The sequence below is a fragment of the Ceratotherium simum genome, chromosome 13 (assembly GCF_057802395.1).
Source record: "Ceratotherium simum simum isolate JZ-2026a chromosome 13, ASM5780239v1, whole genome shotgun sequence".
In the NCBI taxonomy this organism is placed as follows: Eukaryota; Metazoa; Chordata; class Mammalia; order Perissodactyla; family Rhinocerotidae; genus Ceratotherium; species Ceratotherium simum.
The window spans coordinates 28,031,226-28,049,857 of record NC_141912.1 but is presented as its reverse complement, the minus strand read 5'-3'; the positions used below and the strand labels follow the sequence as shown (position 1 = coordinate 28,049,857).

General features: G+C 36.9%; 1 protein-coding gene across 2 annotated transcripts; it reads left to right on the top strand.

Annotated features, from left to right (window-relative positions):
- The first annotated feature begins 204 nt into the window (after positions 1-204).
- On the top strand, positions 205-18,292 carry SCAND3 (SCAN domain containing 3). 2 transcript variants are annotated; one of them, XM_087438201.1, is made up of 5 exons: positions 2,670-2,812; positions 3,921-5,792; positions 11,697-11,844; positions 13,767-15,253; positions 16,143-18,292. In XM_087438201.1, exons 3-5 carry the CDS (start codon positions 11,730-11,732, stop codon positions 18,057-18,059), a joined length of 3,519 nt encoding a protein of 1,172 aa, XP_087294327.1. In that variant the 5' UTR covers positions 2,670-2,812; positions 3,921-5,792; positions 11,697-11,729; the 3' UTR covers positions 18,060-18,292. The 2 variants fall into 2 exon arrangements, with proteins under 2 accessions (XP_004441803.1, XP_087294327.1); XM_004441746.2 differs by lacking the exon at positions 3,921-5,792 and having other exon boundaries at positions 205-2,812.
- The last annotated feature ends 340 nt before the right edge of the window (positions 18,293-18,632 follow it).

Below are 18,632 nucleotides of genomic sequence, written 5' to 3'. Positions count from 1 at the left end.
ACTTTGCAATATCAGAAACTTGAAAATGTACCCACTCGCTTAATTGAAATAATATACAGCTACTAAAAAGAACGGCATAGATGTAGGTACCCACGTGTTGGCTTGGCAGTTTCCGGAGAGGATTTAGTTTAAGTTTAAAACAAACAAAACCCAGCAATTTGCTGAATTGTAATATATAGCATGATCTAATTTTTATAAATCATAATTTGTGAGTTTATATACTCATTTTTAAATAGGTTTAAGGAATATATACCAAACTCGGCATGAATTTTTCTGAGAAATAGAATTGGGGATGGAGTTTTTCACTTTTTGCCGTGTTCACTTTTGTGACATATTTTTTTGTTTACAGATATATATCACTTTAGTAATTAAAAGAGCAAATCTACAAAAAATTAATGTCCTTCAGTAGAGGACTTAGAAGTCATGTTTACTCCATGTTTGACTACCTACTGTGCTCAGCATGGCCGTGATCACGCATGCAGAAAATGAAAGAGGTAGAAGATAGAATCTCTGACTGCAAAAGATTAACATTTGGTTAGGGGAAAACCACAAAAGCTAAGTGCAACATGTTAATAGCGGCTAGGAAAATGAGTGGGGAAGCTCCATCTGCGTCCTTTGAGGATCTGATAACTCTGGCACATAGACAAAAATTTTATATACAATTTCACTGGGTTTAGGGACTCAATCAAGGCCATTTACAGACCTCAAGGGTAAGAATTTTTAATTTAGAGATTTCCAAAAGAAATGTTCTGATTCTTCAAAGCCTCTTGAATCAGAAACGCCAAAATGTGAGTAATCAATAGGGACCAAAGTAGAAAGAAAGAGAACGGGGAAAGGGAGCCATTCAGCAATTCAACAAATATTCCTCGGCATCTATTATTTATTGAGCGCTCTTAACAAGACCGTGGTGGCAGGCTGGGTGGGGAAGAGAACGAGGAATCAAGGCTGGCACTTGCGATGATTCCTATGCTTCCAGACCTCTGGCAGAATCCGGTGGCCGAAGCCTTTTCCTCTTGCAACGGCATTTTCTCTTTGGTGAACCGCATCCGCTCTCGCACTGCCAGCTCTGTGCACCTTCAAATACCTTGCCTAGTAGAGCACATGCCTGAAGGAGCATGAACCAGGTGGGAATTTTCTGGTTGCTCCACTACGGTGACTCGCTAGGCTCTGAAGACACATTCAGATTTTGATTGTTAGTTTTCTGGGGCCAGTTTCCCACACCTGTTTACAGCACGGCTCACAGAGCCAAAAGTAGCATAAATAGCTACTGCTGTCATTAGGGGACAGCTCACTTTTCATGAGTCTTGCTTTTCCCATCCATAAAACGGAAAGATGGGACTAGATCTTACAATTCTTTCTCAAGTCTGACTTACGGTGACTGGGAAAGGAGACATAGGCCCCAAACTAACTAGAAACGGCGAGGTGGAGTCTACAAATTCGCTCACTTGGTATTCGCCGCAGGGATGCTCTTCCACGTTTGTTTTAAGACACCATGGTGAGGACCGTCGTCCGAGTGCCAGCGACGGTTTATCACCGTGACAAGAAAACCCAGAGCGGCCTCTCTACTAGCGCTACTCACGCCGTGACACTGTTCACCAGAGGACAGATAACTAGGTCTCGAGAGTTAAGTCTCTGTGCAGTTTGCAGAGCACTTGCCTCCCCATGTTCACAAATCCGAGTAACTACAACCACAGAGATGATCGCACCACCTGGAATCCTAGAGCGAACCGGAAGTGAGCGCAGCTCCCTCGGCCTGGCGGGAACGCACCGGGGTCTGCGGCGGGGGTGCCGGGGAGCTGCGGCCTCGGCCCGGGAGTGTGGATGTCGGCCCTCTTGTCCGGCTTGGCGCCGAAGGGTCTGAGCTTGTCATAGGTGGAAGCTGCGGCTGAGAGAAGGGTGCGTCTGTGAGGCAACAGTCGGGCTTCCTCCGCAGACACCTCGTGGTTGGGGAGGAGCTCCTCTCCCTCTCTGCCCCGGCCTGGGCTACCAGGAGCTCCGGTTGCGGAGCGACCTTCTCTCTGGTCTCCTTGCCCCGCCTCGTATACCCAGGCTTTATTTAGGGCCAGAGTGTCCTTGATAACCTCAGTTTTCTGTCTCGCAAGTAACCTGCTGCTCAATTTGTGACCCTGCCGCTTTCGTGAGTGGTTTTGTGCTCACTATTTCCGGTCTTGTCAGAGGATGGCTACACTTGCAATGGAATTGCTCGAGGAACTGCCGTGTGTTGTCACGTAAACAAATCCGTTTTAGCTGCATCTGTGATTTTTCTGTTAACACTATTTTCTTATATCGAAAACTTTTCTGACCAAGGATTGGGTGGGGACCTCAAGTAAAATCACCCATCTGCCTAGACCCCAATTGGAGAGAGCGTTCCTCTGAGCTGTCCAAGCTCAGGATGGCGGTAGCCTCCAGGGCCCTCCCAGCCTTAGTTGGTCAGGCTTCAGAGGAACAAGGGGAGATTATCAAAGTAAAGGTTAAAGAAGAAGACCATATTTGGGATCAGGAATCCTGCCTACAGAAGAATTTGTCTCATACCAGGGAACTCTCTCGACGGCGCTTCAGGCAGTTCTGCTATCAGGAGACACCTGGACCCAGGGAGGCTCTGAGCCAACTGCGAGAACTCTGCAGTCAGTGGCTGAGCCCCGAGATTCACACCAAGGAGCAGATCCTGGAGCTGTTGGTGCTGGAGCAGTTCCTGACCATCCTTCCTGAGGAGCTCCAGGCTTGGGTGCGGGAGCATAATCCTGAGAGTGGAGAGGAGGTGGTGACTGTGCTGGAAGATTTGGAGAGAGAGCTTGATGAACCTAGACAGCAGGTGAGAAACTGGAGGTGCCATCTTCTGTGGAGAATTTGAGTGCGTGGGTCCAAGGTGGAGAAAGTTAATCCCACCTCACACTGGTGGCTGCAAATTCTGGTTTGAGGGTATTAGTATTTGATCATTGGGTGTAGATGAATAGATGCATGCTTATGGGATAACGGTTTTTCTGTAAGTGATAGCTGATCCAAATAGGTAGATGATTTAACCAAATGGGAAATCTTGATCTATTGCTTACCTGTAGAAAATATATTTTATTTAGTCGCTGTGAGATTAAAGTAGCTATCTCTTCTTATGATGCTCACTACTTTTACCATATATGAAAATAAATCATTATAAGAATATAAGGAATACCTTCTAGGGGAGACAAATAGAAAAGTAGCCTAATTTAATGGAAATATTAGGAAATGGTGAATCATAAGATCTGTGTTCTATGATAGGCTCTGTCACTAATTAGCTGTATACCTTGGACATAACACATCTTCTCTGAACTTTAATGTCTTCGTCTGTATAATGAAGAGATTAATTGCATCTTTTTCTAGATACTTTTCACTACTTGGAGTTGTTAGTATGTGAGGTATATTGAGCCCAATATTCTTTCTTTTACCATTACACTAGAGGTTATTTTTTAAAAAGTATTCTTGCTTTCTATCACAGTAATTGTAGAACATTATGAATCTTGCCAAACACTCTTACATTTCTATAATGATACTATCAGTACATTTATCTGAACTCTTTTTGAATATGAACGTTTTATGTCTACAGTCTGATCTGTTAAAATAGGTTTTTCTGGAATGCAAAATCTTTCATATGAGATTGGTGAATGGGGAAATGAGTCAGTATTATGCTGAAATTGGACTGGCTCATGCATGAGTTTTCCTAGCAAGGTGGTATTTTGGGCCACCAAGTAAGAGCAGCTGAATGCAAAATATCTGATTATAGCTGAACGCAGCAAGTTGTGAAGACATACACTTCTGTACATAATGTCCATTCACTTCCACATCCTTTCTCTTGGCTCTCTTGGCCACAGTCTCTGTTTTGGAAGTGCTTATTTGCATGGTTCCCTCCCATCTTTGTGCATTTTTTGCTAAACTTTTTTGTATTCCAGAAAATGAACAAGCAAAGGGGTTTGCAGTGCCACAGAAGCATGCTGGTGATAAAATTCCTGCTAGTGAGCATAAAAGAAGAATAGCTTTAACAATTGAAGAAAGCTCGAAATTATAAAATGTTTTGAAAGAAATGAAAGAACCTGTGACATTGGTCATGCAACCAGCATTAAAGAATCAACTTTCTGCACAATTAGAGACAATGCTGAGAAAATAAAAGAAAGTTATCTAGCTGGAACAACTGCCAGTGCTACAAAATCTGTTAGAACAAGGCATAAGAAAGTGGAAGAAATGGAACATTTGTTAAGTGTGTGGATTGAATATCAAACAAAGAAGCTATCAAGGGCAACCTTTCTCAAAATTAAAGAGAATGGCTTAGCAATATATGAAGACCTTAAGAAAAAAGCTGAAAATCCTGTAGAAGTGCCTTCATTTAGTGCAAGTAGTGGCCGGCTTAGTGGCTTCAAGAACCACTGTGCTTTCCACAATGTTAAGCTTTCTGATGAAGCTGTGAGTGCAGATAAAGAAGCTGCAAAGACATTTCCCCCAGTGTTACGAAATTTGGTTGATGAAGAAGGCCATACCCTGGATCAGATTTTTTATTTTGATGAAACGAGTCTCTGTTGGAAGCAAATGCCCTCAAAGGCCTATATCTCCAAAGGAGGAAATTCAAGCTCCAGGGTTTAAGGCTACAAAAGATCAACTGACTGTGATACTAGGTGCAAATTCCAGTGGAGATTTAAAGCTAAAGCCTGTTGTGATTTATCACTCTGCAAACACACAAGCTTTGAAAGGAATTGTAAAGACTAGCCTTGGTGTCTGCTATAGGCCTAGCAAGAGAGGCTAGATGACAGGGCAGATATTTACTGATCTTCTAGGTGATGTTTTTGTAGATGATTTTAAAAAATATTGGAAGAGGAAAATTTGTCTTTCAAAATTCTTAAAATTCTCAGTAATGCACGAAGCCATCCTCCAACAGTTGCTGAGCTTTCTTCAAATATTAAAGTTCTCTTTTTACCTCCTTACATAATTTCTTTACTCCAGCCCCTTGATCAGGGTGTGATTGCAGCCTTTAAATCTTATGGTTTAAGGAGAACATTCAAGATGTGTGTTGCATCTACAGGGGTGACAATGCACACACAGTTTTTGAATTCTGGAATCGATTCAACATTAAACTTGCAATTAATATTATTGTAGAGGCCTAGAATGATGTCACAAAAGCCTGCTTGCGTGGGATGTGGCGTATATTCTCCCTGATTTAATGCATGATTCTAAAGGCTTTCAGCCTTCAAAAGAGCACCCCCAAATCATAGCAAGCTGTGTTACTCTTGCAAAGGAGGTTGGATTTGGAGAAATTGAGAGTGAAGGTATTGAGGAGATGCTGCAGTCTCATGCAGAAGATCTATCTACACCAGATCTACAACTCGTAGCTAAGGCACAAATGGAAGGTGTAGAAGAGAAGATGAGGCGGTTCAACAGGCTGTCCCGCAAGAGCTTTTCACTTCTCAGTTGTCTTCTGTTTTAAGTATGATAGAGAAGCAGTTGCTGTGGATAGAAGATAATGACTACAAGACAGAACGCAGCAGGATTGCGCTTCGTGGTATAAGGTCCTATTTAGAGGCATGTAAGCAGTTTCTTTATGAAAGAAGTAAAATGTTTAAGTGGCAAAAACTGGATATCTTTTTGTAAGTGAATGTCAAAGAAATAAAAAGAAGATGATGAGCCAGAACCATCATTACATTTCTTGTAATATCACTACTTTTCTTGGGAAGTGTGCAAATCCTTCTCCACCTCAGCTGATGATGCTGTCCCTCTACCCTTGCCTTACCCTTTCCTTTCACCTCTTTCTAACAAGATAGCATCACCTTTCTAAGGTAAAATCCTATACTTAATGTAATATTTCTTTATTTAATATGTCTTTTTGACTATACTTGTATTTTTAATAGAATTTCTATATTTTATTAGTGCTCTGGTGACAAAGTTGTATAGATTTTAAATAATCTACCCTGTAATTTTATTTTCTCCATAAATCCTGTTATTTTTTGTGCAGTTTTGCAGAAAGCATGTTTTTTCATGAGTTCGTATATTATGTTATAGCATAGATGCCTGTACAGGCAATCTCTTACTTCTAGGTAGCACACCTTTTCCTTTTGTTTTAGATAAACAGTATTGTTTTTTTCCCTTAAGATGTGCCTGTTATTTTAGAATTTTCCTCTTCCAGCTTTGCTGGAAATTCTCAGAATTAACCAGGTTCATAAATGCCCACCAGGGGATGAGCTAAGTTTTTGGAAGTTAGATGCAGAACATGGGTAATTAATGCTAAGAACGTATATGGCAGAGCATAGTTTGATTGGGTTTCCATGCTAGGTTCTTATATATTCATGGACTGGATTGTTTTCTTTGTCCTCAAGAATATTTGGCAAGGCAAACTATTGAAATGTTTGGTTTGAGTGCAATATGACTTCTACAAGGCTATTTGCAAGAGAACAGGCTTGGCAGGAATGTGAAGTAGCCAGGCTACTTCCACTGTAAATGGCACACTCAGAGGGGAAATTGGGTGCCACACTCAAAGCCTCCAGTTGAAGAGTCCAGTCCTGTTATTTGTATTCTTTTCACGGTAAGGTATACTAAATAAATATAAATCAGAATTCTGTTGTCAAGGAGATAACACTTTTTTTTTAAGTAACTTTCATTCTTGCTCAGTTTTAGAATTAACCATGGACATGTGATTAATCCTAGAGGCTGATATTCTCTTAAGACAACTTTAGGAAGTTATTGGTTATTGAATACTTATTTTCATTAATGAATCTATTTTTATTAGATTTCTCAATGGTGGAGATTCAGAATAGAATCTGCCTAACACATCCTTACATCCAGGTTACCAGTTGCTTATATGACTGACAAAGATCCATATGTACGAATGAGTAGGCAGACACACTATTTCAGTGGAAAAAGTTATAGTAAGTTGATAACACAAATACACTGAATGAAATGCCAGACAGGAACATTCAGGGTTAATGCTAACAAGGTGTGCCAAACAGTGAGCTGTTAGCCACTTTCCTGAATTATTACATTTCTCTATTGTCTGCTGACTATCATTTCTAGGCTTAGCACAGTCAGCTATTAGACTGTAACATAGTCCAGGAAAACATACATATTGGATGGTATGACAACTGAATTTGCAGATTCATATTTCACAGAGATTTAGTAAATTAACTTACACAAAAGATGAAAGAAGGAATACATTAGAGCTTTAAATAGGTTCTTACTTACTGCTAGTGTCCCAAGAAAGTGAAACCTAAACAAACACCAGTGGAACAAACAGTGTCATGTGGATAATTTGGAGGTAAACATGTTTTTATATTAAAGGCAGTGTTTATTCTAAGTCAATGGTAATAAATTTTCTTCTGAATATTCCTGCCAGATAAACCGGTTTGTGACCATTAATATCCTCTCCTATTCAACCTTTTCCTTATTTAACCATATCATTGGTAAAATATGAGTCTGTCTTAGTCCGTTCGGGCAGCTGTAACAAAATATTACAGATTGGGTGGCTTATAAACAAACAGAAGCAATGGTTATGGAGGCTGGAAGTCCGAGATCAGGGTGCCAGTATGATTGGGTGAGGGCCCTCTTCCAGGTTGCAGATTTCTCATTGTATCCTCACATGGTGGAAGGGGGCTAAGGAGCTCTGTGCAGTCTCTTTTATAAGAGGACTAATCCCATTCAGGAGGTCTCCACCTTCATGACCTAATCACCTCCCAAAGGCCCTACCTCCTAAAACCATCACATTGGGTGTTACAATTTCAACATGTGAATTTGAGGGGGACACAAACTTTCAGACCATAGCAGAGTCCGAGATATATCACCTGCCAATGATAAGTAACAAAGAAGTAAGCAAACAAAATCTAGGGAAGCTGAAAAACACAGCCAACCAGCTAATGTTCACTGAAGTGAATTCTAAGGGGATTACCATATTAGGTAATAATTTAATGAGCTGTTATTATATTATAGGTTCATCTGTAGCCAGTGAAGATATTTGTGCTGCCCAAAACTTAAAGACAATAGAAAATAAATTTCTACCCACTGTCTTAGGAAAAACAAAACTAATTGCTTAGTTATGGGAAAAAAAAGAGTTGAAAGACGTGAACTTCATTCATGTGTGTAAATAAGCATAAAAACATCTCTAGGAAAAACTTGAGTAAAGAAGAGGGGAGTAGTCTTAGTAGGTACTAGCATACCATAAAGCCTCTTTAGGTAGAATTATGGTACTGGTACATGAATAGATGGATCAATGAAACAGTAGAAAGTATAAAAGTAGACTTGAGCACATATGAAAATTGAGTGTACAATCCATGTGCCATCTCAAATCACTGCAGGGAAAAATGGACTTTTAAATAAATGTTGTTGGGACAAAGTGATAGCCATTTTGAAAAGAAACACATTAAATTATTACCTCACATCGTATATCAGAATCAGAATGAACTTTAAATGTGTCAGAAATCAATATATAAAATTTTAAACATTCAGGAACTAGGAGAAAACATGAATGACTTCTTTATAATCTATGTAGAATTACTCAAAATCCAGAAGTAAAATAAATTTTTCTACATGAAACATTTTTAAAATGCAGGACAAAAAGCCCACAAGCAAATCAAAATAATAAATTAGTGAAAATATTTGCAAAATATATCATGGATAAAAGCTAACCTCCTGCACAGAAGTGCGATAAAAACGATCAAGAGACATGAGCAGTTTTTCACAAACAGGTAGCTTTTAATTATATGAAAAGACGCTCAACTTCAATTACAATAAGAGCAAATCAAAACTGCACTGAGGGGGCCCACCCATGGTGGCGTAGTGGTTAAGTTTGTGCGTTCTGCTTTGACAGTGGCCCGGGGTTCCCTTGTTCGGATCCTGGGTGTGGATCTACTCACTGCTCATCAAGCCATGCTAAGGTGGTGTCCCACATAGAAGAACTAGAAGGATATACAACTAGGATATACAACTGTGTACTGGGGCTTTGGGGAGAAAAAAAAAAAAAAAGAGGAAAATTGGCAACAGATGTTAACTCAGGGCCAATCTTCCTCAAAAAAAAAACTACTACACTGAGGTACCATTTGTCACCTATCAGACTGGCAAAAATTCAAAAGCTTGGCAACACAGTCTGTTCTGGGAAAACAGATCCTCTCCTACATTGCTGGTAGAAGCACAAAATGGTACCATCCCTACTCGGGGGATTTTGGCACCATATAACACCTATTTATGCATTTACCTTTGACCCAGCAATACTGCTGGGAATTTACTTTGAAAATATATGTCTACAAATAAGAAACAACACAGACATAGTTTTTCATTGCAGCATTATTTGTAAAAGCAAAATATTGTAAACAACTTAAATGCCCATCCATGTAAGAGTGATTGAATACACCATGGTGCATCCATATAATGTAATACTATGTAGACATAAAAAAGAATGAGGAAGATATCTATGAGGTGATATGAAATGATTTCCAGACAATATTTTTATATTAAGTGAAAACAGGAAGGTGTGAACTACTATATTTAGTATGAAAAAAATAAGTATACACATGTCTGCATTCAATTTGTATATATATTATGTATACACACATATATAAGTATATATACACACATATACACACAAACGTGTGTATATATATAATGTTTTTACTTATTTTTGCAAAAATAAACACAGGGTAAAACATCAACAACAAAAAAATGGTTTCTTATGAGTGGGTGAGAGGAATGCAGGCTATATGAATTTGAGCAAGACTTCTCTGAATATATATTTTGATTTTTTTGATATCATGTGAGTGTTTTAAGTATTTTTAAAAAAATTAAATTCAAAATGATTAAACAAACAGAAAAAAGTGAACTCAACTGTATATTAAATTAATAACCTAATAACAGAGAAAAAGAATAATTCAGATGACTTGAACACAATATTCTGACTATACTCTTAGTGGGATACTGTCTATGACATATAAAGCTGCAAAGATATATTGAATTTTACTTAGTAGGTATGTTGTTGGAAGTGTTCTACAACACAAAGCATTGTAATTATGAAACTATTTTGTGTTTATTGTAGGTTAGAGCAAATGAATAAATATATATACATTGTTTTGAACTTTTTTTTTTCACTGTGGAATAAGGGAAGTATTTATGTGGAATATGGAAAGATAAGGAAAATACGATGGTGTTGAAATTGAATTGAATTCATGATATTTTATAAAATGTGTTTACCAGCTCTATCCATGAAAGGGCCTAGAGAGGAGGATGCCTCATTAACAATGAGCCTACCTACTGCTCAATCTTTGTTATTAAACACTGTTGCCCTCTAAAATGAATCAAGACTTCTTGGAAAAACAGTTCAAACTAGATCTGGGACAGGGAAAATACAATGTGGTCCTTGTATTGTTTGTTGTTCTAGAAAGCATGGATGTGCTAAAAAAAAAACTAGTGGGGTCACGTCGAAACACTGAAGGGGCCAGATCAAAGGAGCTCCCACTGGCCAAATTTGAGACAGTTTGGGCATCAAAATGAATAAGGATGGAATGGATTATAAAATTAGTCTATAGTGATACTTAAAAAGAGAGACAGACAGACGATAAAGGTGGAGGGACGTAAAGCTCTTTACAGAAAATTGCTAGCTAATAAATGTAGAATAAATTATAAAAGTAGGAAGTTACCATTTTGCAACCCCCAGTATAAAAATTGATTCAAGCAAAAATCATCAATGAATGCTAAAACCATTGGGGAATAGGATATTTACGTAGTTTAAATTATTATCCCAAAGCTGACATTAATTACAGTGGGAAAAATGTATTTTTCAAATGGATAGATCTGGTGGTCACTACCTTAACTAAGTGATCAAATTTAGCATTATCAACAATGAAATAACTTGATAGTTATTTGTGATGTGACACAGTAAGTACACATCACTTATATAGTATTCTTCCAGAAATGTTTAACCAGAATCTATTTGTGAAGAAACAATCAGACAAATCTCTAATGTAGGATATTCTGTAAGACAACTGACTCTGATTTTTCAAAATTTAATGTCATAAAAAAGGCAAGAAACTATTTTCGATTAAAAGAAGCAAAAGAGGTATAATAATCAAAAACAATGTATAAATATTGATTGGATCATGGACTTAAAAACAAATGCATTTTGGGGACAATTGGGGAAATTTAATTATAAACCATATGCTAGATGATTAGTGTAAGGAAAAGATAGTGTTTTGTTTTTCACCTAACACAGTTATCCAACTTGATTGGCTTTGTTTTTCCATCCACAGCACACTGGGCTAATGTTTTCCACATTTGGTCTAAAACAACTGTCAGATTCCTTCCTGGGTTAAATAGTTCATAAGACCCTATTAGATAATTTGCATACCTCCTACCCAATATATTTACTTTTAATTGCTCATACTGAAACCCATTTACAATTTTCTTTCAATTATCACAATTTAGGAAAGATTCCTTTAATGTGTTTCCATTGTTGTTCCCCACAACAGAAACCACAGGGATGCATATCAACTCTTGTCCAATGGAGACAGTTTCTGTTGCATGGCTCTGGCTTTATTAGTCCCAGTATTTTTTTATTTCTTTTATTCTATCTTGCACTCCTCTTGAGAATGCAGTGGAGACTTTTTTTCTTCTTACATTCTATTTCAGTAGAAGAATGTTTTGAGGTTTAGCTATGGTTTGTACAGTGATCACTTATATTAATTTCCAATGTACCTATTTGTCCCCAGGTTCCACAGGGCACATATGGGCAGGAAGTTCCTATGGAAGAAATGACTCCTCTGGATACTGCAAAGGAGTCCTTAGGTACCCAGCTCCAGTCCATGGACGACAGAATGGAATGTGAATCTCCAGAGCCACACCCACTTCAAGATAATGGTGAGGATAATTTAGTCTCTGGAAAGAGGATGAGGTTTGGGACAGGAAAGGGTCTAGTCATTGAAAAGTTATCAACCTCATTCCATTGCAGCTTCTACTGAATATAGCTGAATGAAAAGTCAGCCAGTGCAGTGTAATGTTATTAAAGGAGTTGAATTAAGCTGTCAGTTAATAACATAAAAAATAGTCAAAAACAGATTTTCCATGGATATTTTGCAATGGAATTAAGTACCTGTGGATAAACCAGAGATGCCTCTGTATATAAATGTTGAGCACTTGTCAAAGTAGCCGTAGGTCCCATTTCCAGACCCTCTGCCCCCAATTTTTGTCACATATGACTGTTTAAGACTTGGTAATACTGCTTAGAAATTCTACTGAAGAAAATGGAATTTCTAAGTCTATGTCCATTAGAGTTCTGAGGCCTGTTAATAGTATAATGTGTAGTGGAGACAGGAGGACATGCTGGCCTCGTTCTGGAGCAGCTGTCTTTCCCAGAAGGCTTAAGTATAATTGATATAATGTTTATTTTTTCTCGTATAGCCCTAGCAACTCCCTATTCCCTGCTTATCCTAGAGCTACTAATATTTATTCTACTAACTTTTGGACCTCATATTCTCCTCATTCTCATTTACATTGCCCGAATTTCCTTCCCTCCCCAAAATTCATCCTTGTTTACCTTCCTTTTCTGCTCATGGCTCTCTAACATGGCATAAAGTGTATTATTGGTGTGGAAAGAAATAATAACCATGTAATGGTCTTTTAAGTCACATTTTGAGATAGCTCTTACCATGAGTGTTGTCATCTTCATTATAAAGTTAGTCAACAAATTTTTATCCAATACTTTTCTGTGTATTAATGTGTTAGATAATGGAAAAAATAAGTGATCCCTGCTTCTTTAGAAACTTAAAATCTTGTTAATCTACGTATGAAACAGTTAAAGAAGAAAGTGCTACAGTGCTAGTTTGTGTTATGAATAAATTATGTTTCTGAAGAAAGGAGAACTCACTGTGAGCTTAAATTAAATGATCAAGGAAGTCTTATGGAACAATTGAGAGTTAAGTGAGACCAAGACACACAGTAACGTTGTTAATGTGAACCTCGTTTTGGAAATATAAACATTTGAGAAGGATTTAAATTTACCAGTTCAATATTTGATATGCAAATTGGTAGTAGAAACAATGTTGACTTGAGAGAAAGTATTTTTTCCAAGCAGCTATAAAATGGTCTAGAGGTAATATGCTAATTCCAAATTATTCTTTTTGATTTTTTTCAAATGGTTTCCTTAAGACTAGTCACGTTTGAATTATTCTAAATGTTTCTATTGTGAATATTCTAAACATTTATTTTAATATGCTATATTAAGTCAGAGATTTTTCACTACTTTAGGCTCATCTGCTACTCTTTCTTTATTAAAATTAGTAATAAGGATATTTATTGGGCTTATAGTTTCACAAGCCCTGAAGGGAGCTGATATAAATATATGATGTTGAAACTTAAGCCCCAAATGTTACTATAACAACTAACCTGACTGAATAAAACAAAATGTGGTATAGTCTGGGGCTTTTTAAAAAAATCTATTACTGTATTGCTGAGGCTTCTCTAGCCAAAAAAATTTTCTTGTGTAGTTAATGAATAAATAAACAATAATAACATCAACCTACTTCCTGTTTTACATAAAATAGTGCTTTACTTTAAGGCTTACCCCGGATACTACTATATCAGAACTTTTTGTTCCTGGCTAGAGCTCCTCATTTACTTCTCTTTATTCCTCCAAGACTGGACCCCTAACCAAAATTCTATCCCCCTCTTGTGTGTCCATAGCCTCTACTTCTACCCCAAGCTCTACTGGCTACTTGGACAATATATGTATTTTAAATTATATTCCCAAATATTCTAATTGACTTTTTTTCTTTATATTTTAGGGTCATTTTTGTGGCTTTCCATGATGTCTCAAAGCATGGGTGATGATAACCTCAGTAGCTTAGATACTAATGAAGCAGAAATTGAACCAGAAAACATGAGAGAAAAGTTCTTCAGAAGCTTAGCAGTGTTACTGGAAAACAAAAGTAATAATACTAAGATATTTTCTAAAGCAAAGTACTGTCAATTAATAAGGGAAGTGAAAGAGGCTAAAGCTAAGGCAAAAAAGGAATCAGTTGACTACCGTCGCTTGGCTAGATTTGATGTGATCCTTGTACAAGGAAATGAGAAGCTGATTGAGGCTATAAATGGGGAAACAGATAAAATACGGTATTATTTACATAGTGAGGACTTATTTGACATTCTGCATGATACACATCTCAGCATTGGACATGGCGGACGTACCCGCATGGAAAAAGAGTTACAAGCAAAATACAAGAACATCACAAAAGAAGTTATAATGCTATACTTGACACTCTGCAAACCATGCCAGCAGAAAAATTCAAAACTCAAGAAAGTTCTAACATCAAAGCCAATTAAGGAAGTTAATTCAAGATGCCAAGTGGATCTTATAGACATGCAATTGAATCCTGATGGGGAGTATAAATATATTATGCATTATCAAGACCTTCGTACAAAGTTGAGTTTTTTGCGGTCATTAAAATCTAGAAGGCCTAAAGAAGTTGCACATGCTCTTCTAGATATTTTTACAATTATTGGGGCACCCAGTGTCCTACAATCTGACAATGGGAGGGAATTTTCAAGCCAGATTGTTAGCGAACTCAGTAATATTTGGCCAGAATTGAAAATTGTCCATGGGAAGCCTCAGCCCTGCCAAAGCCAAAGTTCTGTGAATCAAATTAATGAGGATATCCAAAATAGGATTATCTCCTGGATGCAAACTAACAATTCATCACACTGGGCTGAATTTTTGTGGTTCATTCAAATGATCCAAAATCAACCCTATCACAGAGGCATGCAACAGACTCCATATGAAGGCACATTTAGCTCTGAAGCTAAGCTTCACTGTCAGTTAACTGAAGAACTTGTTGCCAGCCTGAACACAGAAAATGAATTAGAACAGGCTGACAAAGAATTAGAAAATACTCTAAGAGCCCAGTTTGAAGAAAATATTGAGACTGGAACAGATAGTAGTGATATTGACGAGAATCTTTCTGTCACTCCTAAGGTGGCCCATAAAACCCCTCCTGAAAGCAGACTAAAATTTTTATCCTGTGTAGTTTGTGAAAAAGAATGCACTGGTGCTCATAGTTGTATATCATGTGATAGAAATGTCCATGCCCTCTGTGGAGTGCGCTCTCAGCATGAGACTGAGGGCTATCGTCACAGAATAACGTGTAGTCTTTGCTATGAGACCACTACCATGAAAAGGAAACATGATGGGATTCAAACAAGTTTGACTGTTCAACCTTCCAAAATGTTAAAGCCATCAGAGCCACCGTTTTCATCAGACAAAGTAGGAGACTGGGTAAGAATTTGAGTATCTGCTATAGAACAAAGCAGGGGAATGACCTCATTACACTTTACTGTGATGATAATGAGTGAGCATTTTTTTGATGTGGTATACTAAAGCACAGTTATGACCATCTTGGATATATTTTCTCCAAAGAAAGTCCTATTATTTTTAATGCCCACCCCTGTCCCTGCTGCATTTCTTATTTCAAGTTGGAAGTTATAACCTTGAATGCTTCCTTTTTTATTCTTCTGGGGAGATGAACAGTATCTCTTTTACTCCTTTCTGATGTCAGGCATTTCTTGAGAGAATGAGAAACCTACAATCCGGGGGATAAATGGTGGGTATGATGGTATGTTTCTACAGAAGGATGAATTCGGGAACAGATGAATTTAATGTTACTTTGTTTTAATTGTATGTGAGTTTGGGTCTGGAGGTAAGCTAAGACAGGGCATCTTAGGTCAAGTGAAGAAATATTTAGGAAGGGCAGGGGATGATAAGTTTGGTTGGGAGATATTGGTTGTGTTTGGAAAGAGCAATTTTCGGATTTAAATGGAAAGCATGAGATAAGGCCAAAGAGATTTCAAATCAGTAAGTTTTATAAAGTAGAGTTATAAAGTAGAGTTATATAGCTCAAGGTGGGTCACATGTGGTGGGAGTTGCACACAAGTCAAGCACAATAGGTTCACATTACAATGTGTGATATTTTATGGTTAGTTTGTCAGCTGTAACCCAAAAGTATGTAAAACTCTGAGAAAATGTAAGCATTTATTACTCTTTATAGCTTAATTTTAAAATCATTTTTAATTTTTAATCAAGCCTAGTTTTTAATTTATAGTTTAACATTATTAGATAAAGGAGGAAAGTAAAATTTGTATTATTTATTTTTAATCCTAATTTGCAGATGGCAAAACAAGCTTCACTGGACTTTTTTGTCAAGAAAAGACACACCTTTTCGGAATACGGCAGTAGTGGTAAAAGAAATGGTAACAATGGAAATCATCTCAAAGAAGTGAAAACCAAAAGAGTTCATACTAGTTTTACTCGAAAGTATGATCCCTCATATATTGAGTTTGGTTTTGTAGCTGTAATTGATGGTGAAGTGCTAAAACCACAATGTATTATTTGTGGAGATGTACTGGCTAATGAAGCAATGAAACCGTCAAAACTTAAGAGGCATTTATATTCAAAACATAAAGAAATAAGTTCACAACCAAAAGAATTCTTTGAAAGAAAGAGTAGTGAATTAAAAAGCCAACCAAAGCAGGTGTTCAATGTTTCTCACATAAACATTAGTGCTTTGCGGGCTTCTTATAAAGTAGCACTTCCGGTTGCTAAGTCTAAAACACCATACACAATTGCCGAGACACTAGTGAAAGACTGCATCAAAGAAGTTTGCTTGGAAATGTTGGGTGAATCTGCAGCAAAGAAGGTAGCTCAAGTACCACTTTCCAATGACACCATAGCTCGACGTATTCAGGAACTGGCTAATGATATGGAAGACCAACTCATAGAACAAATAAAACTAGCAAAGTATTTTTCATTACAACTTGATGAATGCAGAGATATTGCTAACATGATAATTCTTTTAGTATATGTGAGGTTTGAACACGATGATGATATAAAGGAAGAATTCTTTTTTTCAGCCTCTTTACCGACAAGCGCAACTAGCTCAGAATTATATGAAGCGATAAAGAATTATGTTGTCAACAAATGCGATTTAGAATTTAAGTTTTGTGTAGGAATATGTTCTGATGGTGCAGCTTCAATGACAGGAAAACATTCTGAAGTGGTTACCCAGATTAAGGAACTTGCGCCAGAATGTAAAACAACACATTGCTTCATTCATCGAGAAAGTCTTGCTATGAGAAAAATATCAGCTGAACTAAATAGTGTGCTTACTGACATAGTAAAAATTGTGAATTATGTAAAATCTAATGCATTAAATTCAAGATTGTTCTCTTTATTATGTGATAATATGGAAACTGATCATAAGCAACTGTTATTGCATGCTGAGATCCGGTGGTTATCACGGGGAAAAGTTCTATCAAGGATGTTTGAAATACGAAATGAACTCTTAGTATTTCTGCAAAGCAAGAAACCAGTTTGGTCCCAACTTTTCAAAGATGTGAATTGGATAGCCAGACTTGCTTATTTATCTGATATCTTCAGTATTTTTAATGATCTTAATGTTTCCATGCAAGGAAAGAATGCAACATGTTTTTCAATGGCAGATAAGATTGAAGGACAAAAACAAAAGTTAGCAGCTTGGAAAAATAGAGTTTCTACAGATTGTTATGACATGTTCCATAATTTAACAACAATTATCAATGAAGTAGGTAATGATCTTGATATTACACATCTGCGAAAAGTTATCAACGAACACCTTACAAATTTGTTAGATTGTTTTGAATTGTATTTTCCATCAAAAGAAGATCCACGCATAGGAAATTCATGGATCCAAAATCCATTTCTTTCATCAAAAGATAATTTAAATTTAACTATAACGCTACAGGATAAGTTGTTGAAGCTGGCTACTGATGAAGGATTGAAAATGAATTTTGAAAATACTGCATCACTTGCTTCATTTTGGGTAAAAGTTAAAAATGAATATCCTGAGCTTGCTGAGATTGCTTTAAAAACTCTCCTTCTATTCCCCTCAACATACCTCTGTGAGACTGGGTTCTCTACTTTAAGCGTTATTAAAACAAAACATAGAAACAGTTTAAATATACATTATCCGCTGAGAGTAGCATTGTCATCAATCCAACCTAGATTAGACAAATTAACAAGCAAGAAACAAGCTCATTTATCACATTAAAAACTTTAAATGTTGATATATAAGGTGTTCACTCAGAGTATGCATATAGGCATTATGGAAATATGAAAAATTGTGATTAAAATAGCAATTCTCTATATAAATTGCCTATATGTATACTTTCAGTTAAGAAAGTGTACAGTTTTTATAATTCTTTTTTCCTGTTATATTTGTTATATTTATTAAGATGTAATTTTCAAACTGTTGGTACTAATATTAAAAAATTTGGCCTTGTATTTTGTATGTCTTTTTATTATTGTATTTCATTAGGATATTATGATTGTAGGATGACTTCAGAATGGGGAATGATTTCTTTGAAATGGCAGACTAGATCAGTGAAGGGAAGTGAATTCAAGGGGTGGAATTAGAATTTGAATGCATGGGAGAAGGTCAGTAAATTAAGATTGTTAAACTGATCCTGGTTAGGTTGGAAGGTGATATAAAGTTCGTTTTGTAGGTGCATGTTTAGACACAGTGTTTAAGTGGATGAGGTGGGGAGAAACACTTATCTTGTAATGGTGTTATGGCTTTGGATTCATACTGATAAATTCTGATTTCATAATGGTGGGGGATTGA

Coding starts and splice junctions, on each gene's coding strand:
- SCAND3 (XM_004441746.2), top strand. CDS start 2,393: ATGGCGGTAGCCTCCAGGGCCCTCCCAGCCTTAGTTGGTCAGGCTTCA. Junction 11,845..13,766: donor ACACCCACTTCAAGATAATG/GTGAGGATAATT, acceptor TTTATATTTTAG/GGTCATTTTTGTGGCTTTCC. Junction 15,254..16,142: donor CAGACAAAGTAGGAGACTGG/GTAAGAATTTGA, acceptor CCTAATTTGCAG/ATGGCAAAACAAGCTTCACT.